Source organism: Doryrhamphus excisus, chromosome 10, assembly GCF_030265055.1.
Source record: "Doryrhamphus excisus isolate RoL2022-K1 chromosome 10, RoL_Dexc_1.0, whole genome shotgun sequence".
Taxonomy (NCBI): Eukaryota; Metazoa; Chordata; class Actinopteri; order Syngnathiformes; family Syngnathidae; genus Doryrhamphus; species Doryrhamphus excisus.
The window spans coordinates 8,047,156-8,063,453 of NC_080475.1; the positions used below are offsets into that span (position 1 = coordinate 8,047,156).

Below are 16,298 nucleotides of genomic sequence, written 5' to 3' on the forward strand. Positions count from 1 at the left end.
TACAGGTGTATGATAAATTAGAATGGGAAAGTTATTCCATCACAGGAGTTCAATTTAGAAGTGTTGGGGGACATTTGACTTTGCAATGGTGGAACCAACACTTTACAATATATAATATAATATCATATCATTGATAAATTAATAAAATAAAAGTTAAATTCACATGTTTAATTCTTATTAAATACAGATTATGTTTTTGCCAAAGTTTCCACAGGATGTAGAGGAAGTTGTGCTCTTGTGAAAATTGTTGTGCTGCTCTCAAAATGGGGCTTGGACTAAAGTAGCCTGCCGCTTACATTGAAAGGCCGCTAGATGGCGCTGCCACACAAATCCAATCACAAAAGAATAAGCCAGTGCATTTGTAGCAATAGTGACCTCTAACGGAGAAAGAGCGAATTACACCAGAATGACCCGTTGACCTGTTTACCTAAAAGATTTCTATATGATGGTCCTCATTTGTGGTTTGCTGAAGTCCCAAAGCTTTAGAGATGGCTTTATAATCTTTTCATATCGCTGTATATATAAGATATTTAAAGGAAATAAGCAAATTGAACGTTTTGGTATCCCTTATAACAGTAATTATATTTAGCTAATTCTATAGTTAAAAGAAAACATCTAAAAACAGGATACCAAATTGAGGATTTGGTGCCCCCGAGTGGCCAAAAGATTCACATGTTCCCAAATATGGAAATGGCAAATCAGTCCTATATATCGCACTAACAACAGTAGTAATAATAATAATAAACGTGTACATATTTAAAATGCATTTTTATTTTTGTTTACAAGAAACAAAAGCAGACAAATAAGATGAGAGGGGGACAAGAGGAGGGAGTGGGGGAAGCTGTAATATTGTATATAAAGAAATGCAACCTCTAGCTTCCTGAAAAATATGTACAACTTCAAATAATACCCATACAAAACATGCCACATTCAATAAAAATCAATATATTTATTCATAGTCCCTAAAAGTATTCTGCTGTACAGACTTGTTTTGTTTGAAAAAGTAGGTAGGGTTAAAAACAAACAAAAAAAAAACTTCAATTCGAACAAACTTTTTATTATTAAGTCAGAAGATATGAACTTAAATTAAGATTTGATTTCCCAAAAAGATCCTTAGGTTAAAATCAAGCAAGGGGTGTCTCATGATGGTCTTCTCTTGAAATATAGAATCATACCAACAACTTCAAAATATGTAGAATCACTGCTCGGGATACACATAACTACATATATATTTCTATATATTTATGAGAGTGCAATTCATTACCAGGTTAAGTATAGGGTTGATTTTGGATTATCACATACATGAGCCCAAGTAACCATTTCACAAGGTTTACCAACACATTCACTTCTATAGGGAAAATACCAAAAAAAAAAAAAAAGAAGCATAACACGAAGAATAAGATTGTAGGAATTGTTCCATTCAAGAGTATATTCATCCAATTGGAAGCAACAGAGCTCAGGACATGATTTGGTAACCAACAAGCAGTAGCATAAATTAAAACCAGGCCCTCCCCCCTCCCCCAATAAAAACCAGGAACCATATTACATAAATACAAACGCAGTACTACTGCGGCCATTTGCATGTCTAATAATGAAGCAGTCGTCACACAAATCCTCTTTTGAAATCACCTTGGCTTCTCGTTACTTGTTTTTATTATTATTTCAACAAACGTGTCTCTGAGAGCATATAGCAAAAACACTAATAGAAAAAACAGGTTAATGCAAAAAACACTCTGGTTCATATACATAAAGATATTAGTTTGCCATTTTACATATATTCATATTTATATACAGCTTTGTTAAAATGATATCCAGTGGTTGTTTTTCTCTCTCCATTTTATTTCTCTACACTTTGGATTACAAAGGGGGTCTGGGTACAGACTGGCTGTCCCCTTAATGCATATACCGTTATATACATTTTGTACAACTTTGCATTTTTTTTAATCCAAAAAATCCTGTGAGGTCTTAGGTTTTTTGAGGGGGGAAGGAGGAATATAGTCATATGAGAAGGTTTTTTTTTAGTTTTTTTTTGTTTTTTAGTAAAGCTCCCTTAAAGACTCCCCCGCCCCCTATTTTCTAAACTCTCAGGTAGAAGTGAAAACAAATGCCCTTTTATCCAATAAGTCATTCTCTGCCATCAGTTCAGCCTGGAGGACAGTACCAGCACTAAAAAAAGCACGCACGCACGCACGCGCACACGCACACACTACACGGGAAGTCGAATGACTGCAGGCTGGACTCAGGCAACAGGAAGACCTACTACAGTAAATGATTGGTTTGGATACAAAAGTGGCCCAAATGAGCCGGAGGAAGAGGTTAAAAAGTCCTTAGTAGTCATGCGTCCACCTCGACGTGCTTGCGGTTTGATGGGAGCAACCAAAAGGAGCGGATGGAGCCAAGTGAAGAAGCGGGAAAAAGGCCTGAAGCTGCTTGGCTGTCCGGGATGGCGTGGCGGTACGCGGGATGTGATGCCGAGCGTCCGGCTGTCTTTTTGTTCATTTAATGCAATATCTTGTCAAAAATGCTCATCGTATATTTCCTCTGTATAAATAAGTTAGGATTCATCATAATAATAATAATAATAATAATCAGCTTGGTTCCTTATTGTAAATGATCATCAGCATAGAGTCGATAGAGCAAACCTGCTGCTTGAGATTCCCTGCTTGTCCGAGAAGGCCCCACCCCGCCCCGCCCCGCCCCGCCCCTAAAATTCCACAGTAGTAGTTTTTTAAAAATGTTTTTATACAAAGCAGTCACTTCCCACTAAATCAACGAGGTAGACCGGGTCCAACAAACCTCCCGACTCCACAGTCCAGAGCCTCGGGCGCCTCTGGAGTTGTCTTCATCCATCCATCCATGGCATGAAGTTCTTCCTCATGTTAAGATTGTCTAGCTAGCCAATATTCTGTTGTCTTCACTGATGGTGCGATGGGGGAAAGTGCCTTTTATCGAGGGGGTGTGGTCAGAGGTGACACAGGAAGGAAGTAGGTCCGACTTACAACAAAAAAATACTTTGTAGTTCATTGTTAGTATTTGGAAAATGGCTTTTTGCTGCAGCTCCATGTGGGGGTGAGGACCACGTGGTTGTCGACAGGAGTGGAGTGAAGAAAGAGTGATTCAGATTGACTGGGGTGGAAGGGGGGGGGGGGTATTTTGGCTGAGGAAACGGGTGATTGAAAAGTGCCCCCTCCCGGGGGAAAAAAGCGTCCATCAAGCTGCAGTATTGGGTGGTGGTGTTTGATTGTGGTGATGAATGCTCGTCAAACTTTGGCTACACGCGTCCACTGTTGCTTGGAGTCATCCGACTACGGAAGCCAGCCTTCCTCCACTTCCGAATGCCAACAGCTTATGGGAACAGCTTATGCACTGGCTAAGTCAAGTTCAAGAAAAAAAAAAAAAGGCTTTGGCGCGGAAAGGCTTTCTGGCACCCGCTCCGTTTTTTCCATCCTTATTTATTAGTTCATCCACTTCCGGCAATTCCACGCTCCGCAGTGGCAGGGAATCTTGTGTTGGTCATCCTCAAAGTCAAACTGGTAGTCGTACGTCAGCTGGAGGAACCAACATTTAGACGGTTAGGAGGCATCACATGGTACGTCACATGTACAGGTATGTCATATTAATACCGTAATCATAGTTTTGGACAGTACACTACAACAGTCAGTTTACTACAATACCGTACTACACAATACTTAGTCATACAGAAATTCTTGGATAAACACCCGCATGCTCGTCAAGAGGCACTGTGACAGGGTTTAACTTCCTGATTGCACTGTGGGAGAGGCGGCCACTGTGTGTGACTGGCCAATCACAGAGCGGGAAGAGTGAATACATAATGAGCAATGACCAAATGTACTAATTTCATGCTCTTATCCATAACAGATCGTCGTTTGTCAATGTATTAACTTCTCATCTTCTGGCATTATTAACGGCCAACCTGAATGAAGAGCAGGTTTGTCCACCTCTACTGGGCTTCCCAGTAAGACGAGATGTTTTCATCCATCAAACAGCACAAGTTCTTAAAATATTTCTGAAACTCCGTGGTAGTGAACCTCCAAAATGTGACGCGGCGACTCCACGGCTATACAAGCTGTACACTGACTACTCCGGTTGAAATACGTTTGAGAAGATGTAGGTTGGAGTTTAGTGAGCGACTCTACGGTGTTCATGCACACGGAGCGCACCTCCTCTCCTTTGGGGATCCTGCGGCTGGAGATGATGATGATCTTGTCCTCTTTGTCAAACGTGACAACCTCTGCAACGCAGTTGGGGGCGCAGGAGTGGTTCACGTAGCTGAGAAGAAGAGAAGGTGCAGGGATTGTAAACGTTTGATTGCAATGTGCTGAACATCAAGTTTGTGTGTTTCGTTAGAAAACCTCAAATGACCACAACTTGGATTGTTTTATCAGAGATCAACCTTTTATGGAGACATTGATTTGAGCGTGGTGCAGGGTGACCTACCGAGCTGGACCACCAGTCAGCGTGGCATCAATCACCTGCTCGTTGTTGATGCGGAACATATAGATGCCGCGGTTCTGGGGGAAAAGAACAATCACTGAAACTGACACAAATACTTGAATCCCTTGCAGTACTGTGAAATAACGTACTTGTGACTCGTAGATCTTTTCACGGCGGTTTGCCACCTCGTTGCGAATGACGGTTCCGATGTACTCGATGACCATGGTGTGCTTCTCCAGATCTTTCGCGGCATACAGACCCAAGCCCTGAATGCGAGAGCGGGCGAGGTACACGTTGTTCTTCCACTCCGTCTTCAGGCGCCGATACTGGGACGACTTGGAGTGGACGAACTGCTTGCTGTACGGCGTGTTCATCTCGCCCGTGAAGGTGCTCTGATAAGCCTTGGACACGCTGGTGCTGTTCAGGGTGTGAGGCCTGGAGATGGGCAAGCCAGGGGGGGGGTCAGCGGAGACATGGGAGGGCTCCGTTATCGGGGACCGTGCCTTACCGCTTGCATTGTGTTGGGACTTTGGGCTCCGAGCGAGCACTGCCGCTGGGATTGATCATGAGGGGGAGCTCCATCAGCGGGTGACGGCCGTACCGGAATTGGTAGTTCTGGCAATTTTCCACTCCAGGTAACTGGAATACAAAAAAGGTGAGAATTCTGTCCTCTTGTAGTACAATGACAAGTTCATGAAATCCCAAACATCCCAAAGGTCGAAACCCCTTTTTGTTGAAAACCGACGCCATCTCTTACCGATTCGGTGATGCGCATGACGGCGTGCACCGTGAGGCCATACATCTCCTCTCCTTTGACATGTTCGGTGAACAGCTTCAACATGGATGAATCATCCCGGAGTTTGGCCACGTTGTGAACCACCTGCTCCCAGATTCCTACCAAGCCAACCAGATTCCGTTCTTAGAAAAAAAGACAACACAGCCAAATAAAAAGGTCCTACCTTGAGGGGTTGTGTCACGATAGTGCAAATCCTCCATGCCCTGCTCGAGGACACGCACTTCAAATAAGGGCTGGCCGTCATCCTCGCCGATGCGGCATCGGTAGCGACAGCGCTTGTTGGGAACTCGTGTGCTCCAATAGATGCGCGTGGCCTCGTAGCCAACAGGGAAGATGGCCGTGCACGAGTGGAAGTTGGCCATTTGGGAGGGTAACAGCTGACCGACTGCGTGAAAGATGAGCCCGCCGACGCGGAAAAGGTGGATGCGATCCCCGCGCTGCAAGATGCTTGCTATTTGCTTGACTTCGTCGCGCTCGATGTAGACGCGGCGTAAAACGGCAAAAGAGATGAGCTCGTCTTCGCTGGGGCCCTTCAGCTTGTGCTGGGTGCACAGCATGGTCTTGTCCTTGAAGAACATGCATCTGGCACGGATGGCGCACGCAAAGTGGTAGACGTTCGGGCAGCGCAGTCGGTTGCAGCTGTTGGTCGCACCGGTTTTCTGACAGAACGCACACAGGGTCCGCAATCCACGCCGCAGTGCCACCTCCACATTCATGAGCGCGCCCCCCTGGGTCTCATATACTTCTGTGGACCAGAGGGCACAGTTGAGGTGCACCCACAGGTCCACGTCAATGTTAAGCAGGCGTCCAGGTCCGTCTGTAGCTCCATCGCCCTCCTCATGACAGAAGCAGCATTTGCGTTTATCGCGTGGCAGCTTGTCCGGTCGCAATGTTATGCAAAGGCGCTCCATCAGCTCAGAGACCTCACGGCTGCTCTCCTTTTTAGAGCCACCTTTACGTATGGAGATGACAATCTGCAGACGCTTCCAGCGAATCCCCTTCCATTTTTTCACTTTGGGCAGCAGGATCTCCTCCTCCGGGGAGAGAGGTCTGCGCTGCTTCAGGGCTTTAGGGGAGGATTCCAGCGGGCTGGGAGAATCTTTGATGGGAGGATCATTGACCGATTCTTCCTTCTTGCAAATGGTATTTGTGCAATCTTCTGTCAGAGCAACGGAATCAGAAGCTCCTTGGTCAGGTGCCGTGTCAGAGGCTGTCTCCACAGCGATAACGGCTGACTCAGTCGATGGAGCCCCCTCCAAAGAAGGTCCGTCATCCTGTTCAGGCTCCGTCTTGATGGAAACGGTGCATAGAGTGACAGGTGAGCGGGATGGAGGAGCTGACTTTTTGGGGGATTCTGCTTCATTGGTTGAAACTGGAGGTGGGGAGCAAGGAAGTGGAGGGGTTGGAGAATGAAGTGGCGATTCCTCCAATGGAATAACGGGAAGGTGGCGCACATCCAAGTCATTTACGTTGGTTGTATAGCAGTGCTGGGCTGGTTTGTCTTCGTTATCTGCAAATTCCTGGAAGAAGATGCACATATGATGGCTACAAATGAAGAACTCAGTTCAGGAAGAGTAGAATCGACATGGTTGAGGACGTATTCAACTGACCTGTTTAAGTAGTGTCAGAATATCCATTTGTTTCTTTAATGTGCAGCCTGGCAGAGAAACATCAAACTGCCTTAGCCATTCATCTTGGCTAGATGAGGCATTGTCCTTTAGACTGAGAGCACCTGCAATGACGTATTTGATAAGGAACAGGTACATTAACACGTACATTCATGTTTGGGACTTCTTGGCAATGGCATAATGATCTACACCAGGGGTGCTCATTAAGTCGATTGCGAGCTACCGGTCGATCGCGGAGGTGGTACTGGTCGATCGCGGTGTGACATTAAAAAAAATATCATCCCAGCATCAATGCCGTCACTTGATTGACATACAGGGCAGCCATTCAGATGACAACTGAATGTTGCCCTTCGGGCGACCAATCAAATCAAACAACGTCTCTAAGTGCAGCAGAACTTACGATGTCAGCCTATCATCCATCCCCGTTACTTGATTGACATACAGGACAACCAGTCAGATGACAACTGAATTTTGACCTTTAGGTCACCGCTCATGCGTAAACAGCGATGCAAAGTGCTAAGCTAGTCGGCGAATTGCGAGATTTTAAGCCCTCGCTAATGTTTATGGTCACTAAAATGAGTGAAGGAGCTGGACCAAGTAAAAAGGCAAAAACTGGACCAAGTAAAAAGGCAAAAAACATATCACTTCCATACGGATATGGAATATTATACGGATATTATGATACGGATATTATCCATGACTGATAAACATTTGGAAGTGTGCTTGAGGCTGGCTATCAGCAGCTACTGTCCGGACTATGCATCCCTGGCTGGTTCAATTCAGTGCAAGTCATCAAAGTAAACTCAGGTAATTACAAAAAATGTTAATAGTTAATTATGTGTGTTTTGAAATATTGGCTCATTTGGTTATGTAAGGTACATCAACATACATTGTACGTACAAATAATCCTCAATACATTTGAAAATAAATAGATGTTTTGCATTTTTGTAGTGGGTAGATCATTTTGACTCGGTCATTTTAAAAGTAGCTCGCATGCTGAAAAAGTGTGAGCACCCCTGATCTACACTATCTCAGCACATACCAGGCTGTCCAGGCCCTTTCCCAGGATCATCCACTGCAGGCATGTCAGCGTTTTGGGAGGGGAAGGTCACTTCGTACGAACCTGGCATCCTTATCTTCAGCAATTGAGCCATTGCCATCATCACATGGTTAAGTTTCTGGGAAAATGTCAGGATCGTTTTCAGTCAACTATGCATGTAGAAAAGACTGTTTTAATAATAAGCAATGATCTTGTTGATACCTTTGCTGCAATGGAGGACAACGTGAAGGTAACGGCCACCTCGTTATTCTTAGCCTTGTCCCAGTTGTTGGATAGGGAAACCACTCTGCTATCAGTCGCTTCCAGGGGCTTATTCTCAGAGAAAGCTATCAGGGAGAAACACACAAAAAATGTTTCACTGTGGATGTATGTATTTTAAACTCTGAATGAAAATGTTTAACATTATCGTGATACATCCCAAAAATATGGTGCTATACGCCAAGGTCCATATCACCCAACCCACCTTTCCAATATTGCCAGTTTTTACCTGGAATAGCAGTCCGAGGAATGAGTGGGATGATGGGGGATATTGCTCTCTCCGTCTCCTCTTCCTTTGGCTCTCGCAGATGAGGGAAACGTGGAGTTTCTTCTCCAACGTTGCTCTCAGGGGATGATGCTGGGATGATGCTTTCTGGAGCATCCTCATCGTCACTCTCCATTCTGTCAAAGAAGATATGACTATTTTTAAAGCGACACAGCAAAAGAATGCGTAACATGATGTCAAAGAGCCACTGCGGTACCTGATGTCCTCATTCTGGTTATGTGGCGGAGTGGGAAGCGCTGCAAGGATGTCCACACTTCTTGTCTGTTCTGTAACCGCTTCTGTGCAGACACAGTTGAAGATGTCAAAATTTGCAGACAAATATTCCTAAGTAAACTCATTTGATTAATTTCTTATTTACCTATTGGCTCATTTGTTGACCCTGCATCTTTCTGAGCATGTGAGAGTTCCTCCCCAGACGTCACTCCATTGAGCAGCTTGTGCTGCACGGAAGGTGGCGGTGTCGGAGGCAGGGAAGATGGAGGGGTGGGTGGGTTGCTGAGGTTGCTCTGTGAAGGTCAACAATATCCCAATAAAATGCCTCTATTGCTCAAAGAGCGTGAGTGACAATCCCAAAATGTTGTTATTGTTGCATTTGATGGTGGTGGAAAAGTTAACCCATCCATGTGAATGGCACACGCCCTCATTGTTTGCTAATCGGTTGAGGTGCGTTAACAAACTTATGCCTGCCACAGATGTCTACATTTTCTTTGCACACTGGCATGCAGCCCTGCACGGTTTAAACATACTTCATGCTTGTTTCCGACAAAGTTCATTGGCATCCAAAAAGGGACAAAATCCATGCAAGTATAAATTGGGGTAAGTTTTACCTTGGTGAGTAACTGAGAATAGTAGTCTGGGATATTGTCCAACATTGCATTTCCAAAGGATCCTTTGAGCTGAGCTTTTCCATTGGCTGGGCTGCTCCCAAAAGGAGCAAACAGATCTAGACTAGCTGTGATGGAAGGTTCCATGAGGGGCAGCAGAGACAGACCCTGAAAGATACGTACATGTCAATTCATACGCATGGCAGACTTTCTAAAAAAAAGTATGATTATACGTATATTGTTGTCGTTCATTTACCTGTTTGAGTTGCTTTATCAAGGCTTCAGCACTTTTCCCAACGTCGTCCTTCTTATTCTTCTTCCGTACATTAAGTCCACGGTCTCCAGGTGCTTTAACTGGACGCTTGGGCTTTTGTGCAGGAGCCCTTTTACTTATAGATTGCAAATCCTGAAAGAGTGGAGAAAAGAAAATATGACTTTGGTCACAAGGCCCCCCCCCAAAAAAAAAACTCAGCAACAATAAAATACCACTAAAACACAACCTACCTCCATATTTCGTGGCGTCCCTTGGAGTTTTTGTTCCAGCATTGCCAGTTTGCTGTTAATGTGGCCATTGATCTCATTGTGGATACCTTCAGAAGGCCTCTGGGCAGCAAGCTGAAGGTTCTTGGTTCTTAAGAGTTTCTGTAGTAATTGCTGTCCAGTTTCAGATCTGGCACCTTGAGCCTCGGGTTCTGCAGCATTGTCATCTGCATTTAAAAATGCAGCATTGCTTCCTGAAGTAACCAGGTCACCTGTTGCTTCTCGCTTTACACTACCAGAATGTGCTTCTCCTGTGTCATCACACTGAACTTCCCTTGGCTCCTGTTTAATGTTATGCAGCGTCATCTTGCACAGACCCCCTTCTGGAGTGCCATGCTGTGTGTAAGGACTACGGCTGTCTGCAACTTGTAACTGTTGCTGGACACCCATTCCTGTCTGTGGACCATTTGGAACAAGTGGAGCTGGAGCAGGACATATTTCACTGGCCGATGTCTGCGATTCTATTTTTAGTCCTGGACAGTCAAGTGGAGTCTTGGTTCCCGGTGACCTGAGTGGAGACACCTTGATATGACTGTATGGACTTGCACTTCCAGCGTTGCTGTCAACAACAGAAGGTGACGGGACATGAGTTGGGAGTGGGGAGGCAGGCTGGGTGGGGCTCATGCCAAAAGGTGCTCTTGGAGAATATGCATTGTAAGGGAATCCCTGCATGTGGCCTGTCGGAGCTGCCATCCGTGTCTGCTGTTGGTGCTGAATGGGAAGGGGTTGCCGCATCCCTACTGCGTGGTTCAGTGGGTGTCTGACATCACCAGGGTGCGTGGGTAGTGACTGGCGTGGAGATGCGGGCCTTATTAAACGGCTCTGGTCCATGGGAGATCGTGGCATTTGTAACTGGCCTCTCATAAGTTGATTATGCATGGTCTTTCCTGTTTGTGGGTGCGGCTGCCCCGGGACCATGACCCCCTGCTGAAACTGAGGAGCGCCACTCGATTGCTGAATGCACATAGTTCCGGGCTTTCCCATTGGTCCATACGGCATCTGTTGCCCTTCCATTCGCAGCATTTGTTTCACCGCTTGTGGCACCTGTCCCAGTAGCATGTGGGGCCTCAACTCATTCTGTTGAGCTTGACCCACTGAGGCCCGCAGCATTTGACCCTGGTGGAGCTGCCTCTGAGCAATCATGGCTTGGATGTGTTGTATCTGCTGATTTGGGGGAAGATTGCGTAGTTGCGGGTTTTGAGCGATGATGGCCTGAATGTCAATAGGGTTGCGTATCGGCGCGTTTGGAACCACAGGCCGTTGTGCAATTATGCCTTGCTGTTGAACTCTAATCATTCCCATCATGCCCTGCTGTTTTTGCTGCTGTGCAATGAGAGCTTGCTGCTGAGGATTAATTACAGACTGCAGCTGACCAGGATGATTCTGTCCCATCATCTGCTGCTGGGTGCTGGGCTCCTGGGGCTGCTGCATGACATTCTGAACAGCCTGGTGCTGTTGTTGCTGGGCTAGGAAATCAACGGCAGACTTTCCTTCTTCTTTAACCATGACACCAGAGTCTTGCCCCTGTACAACAGTCGGTAGATGTTGCGGTTGTTGCTTAATGACACCGGTTTGTTGGTTCCCAGCCAAACCCATTTGTTGTTCAGGAAGTGATGGTTGCTGCGGCATCATATAACCCTGGTCTTGATGCTGCTGCTGCCCCATATCATTTTGCTGATCATTTGCGGAGCCTATCTGCTGCATATGATTAGGAGTTGAGGGCCCACTATGCTGTGGTGGAGTTCTGGTAGCAGGGCTGAGAATGTCACCCTCTTTTGCTGCAACAATTTGACCGTCTGTGGCTCCCAGCGGCTGAGGAGTGTTGTTGCCTGTGGAAGGGGATGAACCCACCTGTGGTGTAGAGGGTTGGGAAAGCCTTCCTTGCTCTTGATTGGATTGAATCATGACTTGAACTGCTTGCCTTTGCTGTGCAATTGGCTGCTGCTGCTGCTGCTGCTGCAGTTGAGAAAAAATCGGTTGCTGTTGTTGCTGCTGTGGAGAAGCAAGCATGTGTTGGGCGAGAATATTCTGTTGCTGTTGTTGTGTCAGCTGGGCCTGAGGACCCCTGACAGGATGACCTTGAGATCCAACCATTCCCTGCTGACCCATCATTTGAGGCCTGCATTGTAGTGGTTGTGCAACAGGCTGATTCGCGATTAATCCTGCTTGAGCTGTTATGACTTGAGCCTGGTTATTGGGCTGGCCTGCAATAAAGTTCTGCGGTTGTGGAGCCACAGACTGACCCGGACCCATTACCTGTGGGCCTTGAGCTATGTTCTGCTGATTCATCGGATTGGTTAATTTCCCCTGTTGAAGATTTGCTTGCTGTTGGGACATCAGTGGGTTTCCCAACACACTTGATTGTGGCTGCGTTATTAAGGCAGATTGTTGATTTACGTGTGGCAACTGCTGCTGGCCCATAATCGCTTGCTGCTGCTGCTGCTGCTGCTGGAGTTTTGCCATTCGAATTCTATGTTGGAGCTGTCTTTCTTGGAGAAGCCTGGGGTCGGCGCCCTGCATTCCAGGTGGCCCCTGTGGGAAGAATCCTGCGGGAGCACCAGGAGGACATTGGGCCCTTGTACCTGGAAGTTGGTGTTGGGCCCTTCCAATGAAAGGCTGACCTTGGGGCATCCTAACAGGCATTCCACCTTGCAGAACCATACCAGGGTGCTGACCCATGACGGGAGTTTCCTGTTGGCCCATCATCATCTGGCCGGGTAACTGGGGAAACATGTGAGGCGGGGGCCCCTGTGCAGAATGTCCGGGAGCTAGAAGGCCTGAACCTTGCTGCTGCTTGCTTCTATACTCAGCAATGAGATTGGTGTGCTCTTTCTGCTGTTTGCGTACCTACAACAAAACAGATATACATAGATTTCATAAGGTGTTTTTAATAAGTGGGAAAACAGAATTTCCACAATCATAACATTTTTAGGAAGTTTTATAAAGTGATGAAAGGGTAAAGTTAAAGGGGACCTATTGCACTTTTTCCACTTGTCTGACCTATAAATGTAGTTACAATGTTGTATTCACATGTTAAACCATACCAAAGTTTCAGCTAAAGAGGTTTGCGCATTTTTGCACTGAAAAAAGTTTGGGATGGCTCAAAACACTCAGTTTCAAAAGGCGTGGTAAACCTGCCATTTTATGACGTCAGGAGCGGATCCCCTTATAGGGGCGTGGCTGAAAGCCAGATAAGGTCTCCCCAAGCTCGGCTCCTGTCTTTACCTGACATGGGTGTAATACATCAAAACAGACCATTTTTGCGGAAACCATGAAATCCAAATAAATACAGCTGAATAGGTGCAGATTCTGGAAGATCTAGTTTTCTGTCCGCAGCTCAATACAAAAGGGCCGACAAATGAGCATAATAGGTCCCCATAAAAAATCAATAAATAAATAGAAATAAAAACTCAACATACCTGGTCAAGCTGTTTCTGAATTTTGCTCTGTTCCTCCGTGACCAACTTGAGTTTCTCGGCATCTGCCTCAGCAAACTCCCTGCCAGCTTTCTTTGCCGTGCGCTGTTTGGCACACAGTGCCTTGCGTGACTTTCGATGAACTCCAATTTGTTCTTCCAGAAATTTCAACTGCATTTGGAGTAACTGCTGAGTGTGAAGAAGCCATTCTTCATACTGGTGCTGTTCGGAATCATCTGTAACAGGACAGTTACCTTAGTCATCCATATATGTACACAGTATAATTACAAAATTAACTCGTGAATTTCTGTTATTGTTTGACATACTGATGATCCCTTGCACAAACTGTGGCGGGTTAGGTCTTGACTGGATGGGATCACTGGTTTCTCCCTCCTTAACACAAAAATAAATGGAATTATTCATAGAAAATGACACTGAATAACTTATGTATCCTAAGCGCTTACTTTTGGAGGCCCAGATGAAACTTGGCCCGGGTCGGTGCCCGGACCAGATGACAGCCTCTGAGCAAGCAGAGAAACCTGTTGCCTAAAAGGCAAGCAAGATGTTTAACTTTACAACAATACCAATACAGTATAAACCAATAATGCACATTACACAAAGTTTAGCTTCATTTTTTTTTTTTACCGACAAAAAATGTATTGTACCACCCTTGTTTCTTCCCTTTAATGCCCGATACTAAGGGTGCATTTGTTGGGACCGATATAATGATGATAACTAAATAGTGATATAGTTAAATAAAGAGTTTAATTTAAAAGATGATATCTAGCAACTTCTATAATAACTATAACATTGTATTTCCAAAAAACTTTTATGAGCTATTTTGGTCCAAACAACTGTGCCTTTAGTTGTTAAAATGAACAAGTAACTGAAGAAACAATTTTTTTCCATGACTGTATTAAAAACAACAGTACACAACCAGAAGACGGATGGATACAAAATGTTCCACAGACAAAGTAACAGTACCTGCTGATACCAGAGGGAACAACCATGGGGTCCTGAGCCAAAACTCTCTTGATACCCTTAAGTGCCACCATCTTTGCCTTGGCAATAGGATCCATTATGTCCTCAGTAGCAAATTTGTCCAAATCTGCAAAAGTAACAAGACATTTGTTGATGTATTGTGAAGAGAACGCTATTATAACTGAACTACAGATGACAGCCGTAGTGGTTACCTTTGTCTGGGAAGAAATTATTGGACAGGGGTGACTGTTTGACCGCAGGTTGCTGCTGTGGATGACTGAGACCTGCATGCATTCCTGGCTGCCCCATCCTCACCCCGGCCTGCTGCTGCTGGGGCATGGTCATGTGAGGTGGTGGCACCATTCCTGGTTCCAAAATCCTCTGCTGTGGCAGCATGTGTTGAGCACGGGACACCATTCCCGCCTGGGCCATTATTGCTTGGGGTGGTGGACGGTGGTGTTGTGGCAGAACATGTGGGTTTGACTGTTGATTTGGAATGCAAGGGAAATGTGGTGGCATGCCTCCCTGGTGAAGGGAGTTCAGCTGTTCCTGCTTCTGCTGCTCCTTCTTCTCATGTTCAAGTAGATCTTGTATTAAGAGAGGCAGCTCACCATCCAATGAGCTCTCTACCTTTGCTAAATCGACGGCAGCGGCGTGCTGTCCTCCAACATCGGGCAACCCAAGCGGATCATCACTAATATCTGCATGAGTAGCAGCTGTCGGAAAAGGCAAAGGATCATCCTGGCCTTGCAGCGGGTATGAAAGCCCCCCTAGTCTAACAGAGCTGATGGAAGCTGGCTGGTTTTCTTGCTGTGATGGCATAGAGGAAGATGCGGGTCCCCCAAGAAGCAGAGATACAGCCTCTACCATCTCATCTTTTACAGCAGTCTGGACTGACTGGAGCTGAGGAGTGAGACTTCCTGGTTCTACTTTTATCTTGGAGTTGCCAACTGTGTCAGAGGAGGGTTGCAGTTGGGTAGCAGACCTGCTAGGAGAAGCTGACAGCATCTGCTCAGATTCCACCTTGGATTTCTCTTCCACTTTGACAAGTGCAGAGCAAGAGGAGGATGAAGGGGTTTCACTTTCAGCTTCCACCAAGCGCAGCTGGTCCGAAAAGCCATCCTTGGGGTCTCCTTGGTCTAGTTCAGGGTCAGTGTAAGCCAAAAGGTCAAATTCATCACTATTAAGCAAGTCATCTAAATGTGGGTCGTTGGTTTCCAGGTTGTCCAGGTTTCCCAGTTCATCATCTCCTTTGTCCGGATCCAAGTCGAGACCTAAATCCTCATCTTCCACACCGCCATCCCCGGGGGCATCCCCGAGGGCTTCAAGATCAGGCTCCGGTAGGTCCTCATTGTGTTCTACCATAGCAGTTTGGGGTTGTGGGACGAGGCTTGATTGTGAAAGCTGACGATGCCCGGAAGCAGAGGTGTTGGAAGTTGAACCTCCTGCCTGAGGCTGCTGCTGTTGAGGTAATAAAGCTGACAGTTCACTCTGCTGTAACCCCAACTGCGGGTCGATGCCCCCGTCTGATTGAATACCATCAGCTGACACGATTGGATGCTGCTGAACATAAGGTGCTGGTATCTCTTGAGGGACAAAGAGGCGCTGTCTGGACTGGGGTCCACGAGGTATAAAGTGAGGTCGAAGTGGGAGCCTCTGCGAGTTGTGTCTTAATTCAATGAACTGCGGTGGGGGTACTTGGGCTATTGCTTGGACGTTTTCCCCTCCATGTGATGGCATCATGGTGTGAGGTTTACGAATGCCTTCCATACTCTGGACATTTACAGCGGAGTTGACATTGTGCTTTATGGCCATCGCCTCCATGCCAGGGTGGGGAAATCTCCTGGGTCCTGCAGCTTGCCCCTGCCACTGGGGAGGGAAAGGTGGGTGGGGAAACATGCCCTGCGGCCTGGGAGGCCCTGGTGGCCTGGCGAACAGATGGAAAACAAATTCCAGTTACGAGGTATAATGATTTGTTTTTCTTACAAGACGAATATTCAAATAAACACAGCAACAACCACTGAAAAACATGGAAACCTTTTACCAATTATAAC

General features: G+C 46.1%; 1 protein-coding gene across 5 annotated transcripts in view; it reads right to left on the reverse strand.

Moving 5' to 3' along the window:
- Window positions 1-769: 769 nt before the first annotated feature.
- The window catches only part of LOC131136940 (histone-lysine N-methyltransferase 2D-like), a 32,390-nt gene continuing 16,861 nt past the window's right edge, over window positions 770-16,298 (reverse strand). For all 5 annotated transcript variants that reach the window (XM_058084307.1, XM_058084306.1, XM_058084305.1 and 2 more), the window contains exons 35-55: window positions 14,457-16,171; window positions 14,248-14,371; window positions 13,728-13,809; window positions 13,590-13,656; window positions 13,267-13,499; window positions 9,812-12,694; window positions 9,564-9,713; window positions 9,311-9,475; window positions 8,842-8,989; window positions 8,680-8,761; window positions 8,427-8,599; window positions 8,141-8,265; window positions 7,922-8,057; window positions 6,862-6,983; window positions 5,415-6,771; window positions 5,213-5,349; window positions 4,964-5,094; window positions 4,605-4,890; window positions 4,459-4,532; window positions 4,182-4,290; window positions 770-3,548 (exon numbers count right to left, since the gene is read on the reverse strand). In XM_058084307.1, the coding sequence (XP_057940290.1) occupies window positions 3,456-3,548; window positions 4,182-4,290; window positions 4,459-4,532; window positions 4,605-4,890; window positions 4,964-5,094; window positions 5,213-5,349; window positions 5,415-6,771; window positions 6,862-6,983; window positions 7,922-8,057; window positions 8,141-8,265; window positions 8,427-8,599; window positions 8,680-8,761; window positions 8,842-8,989; window positions 9,311-9,475; window positions 9,564-9,713; window positions 9,812-12,694; window positions 13,267-13,499; window positions 13,590-13,656; window positions 13,728-13,809; window positions 14,248-14,371; window positions 14,457-16,171 (8,392 nt within the window). In that variant the 3' untranslated portion in view covers window positions 770-3,455. The remainder of the gene's footprint in view (window positions 3,549-4,181; window positions 4,291-4,458; window positions 4,533-4,604; window positions 4,891-4,963; window positions 5,095-5,212; window positions 5,350-5,414; window positions 6,772-6,861; window positions 6,984-7,921; window positions 8,058-8,140; window positions 8,266-8,426; window positions 8,600-8,679; window positions 8,762-8,841; window positions 8,990-9,310; window positions 9,476-9,563; window positions 9,714-9,811; window positions 12,695-13,266; window positions 13,500-13,589; window positions 13,657-13,727; window positions 13,810-14,247; window positions 14,372-14,456; window positions 16,172-16,298) is intronic.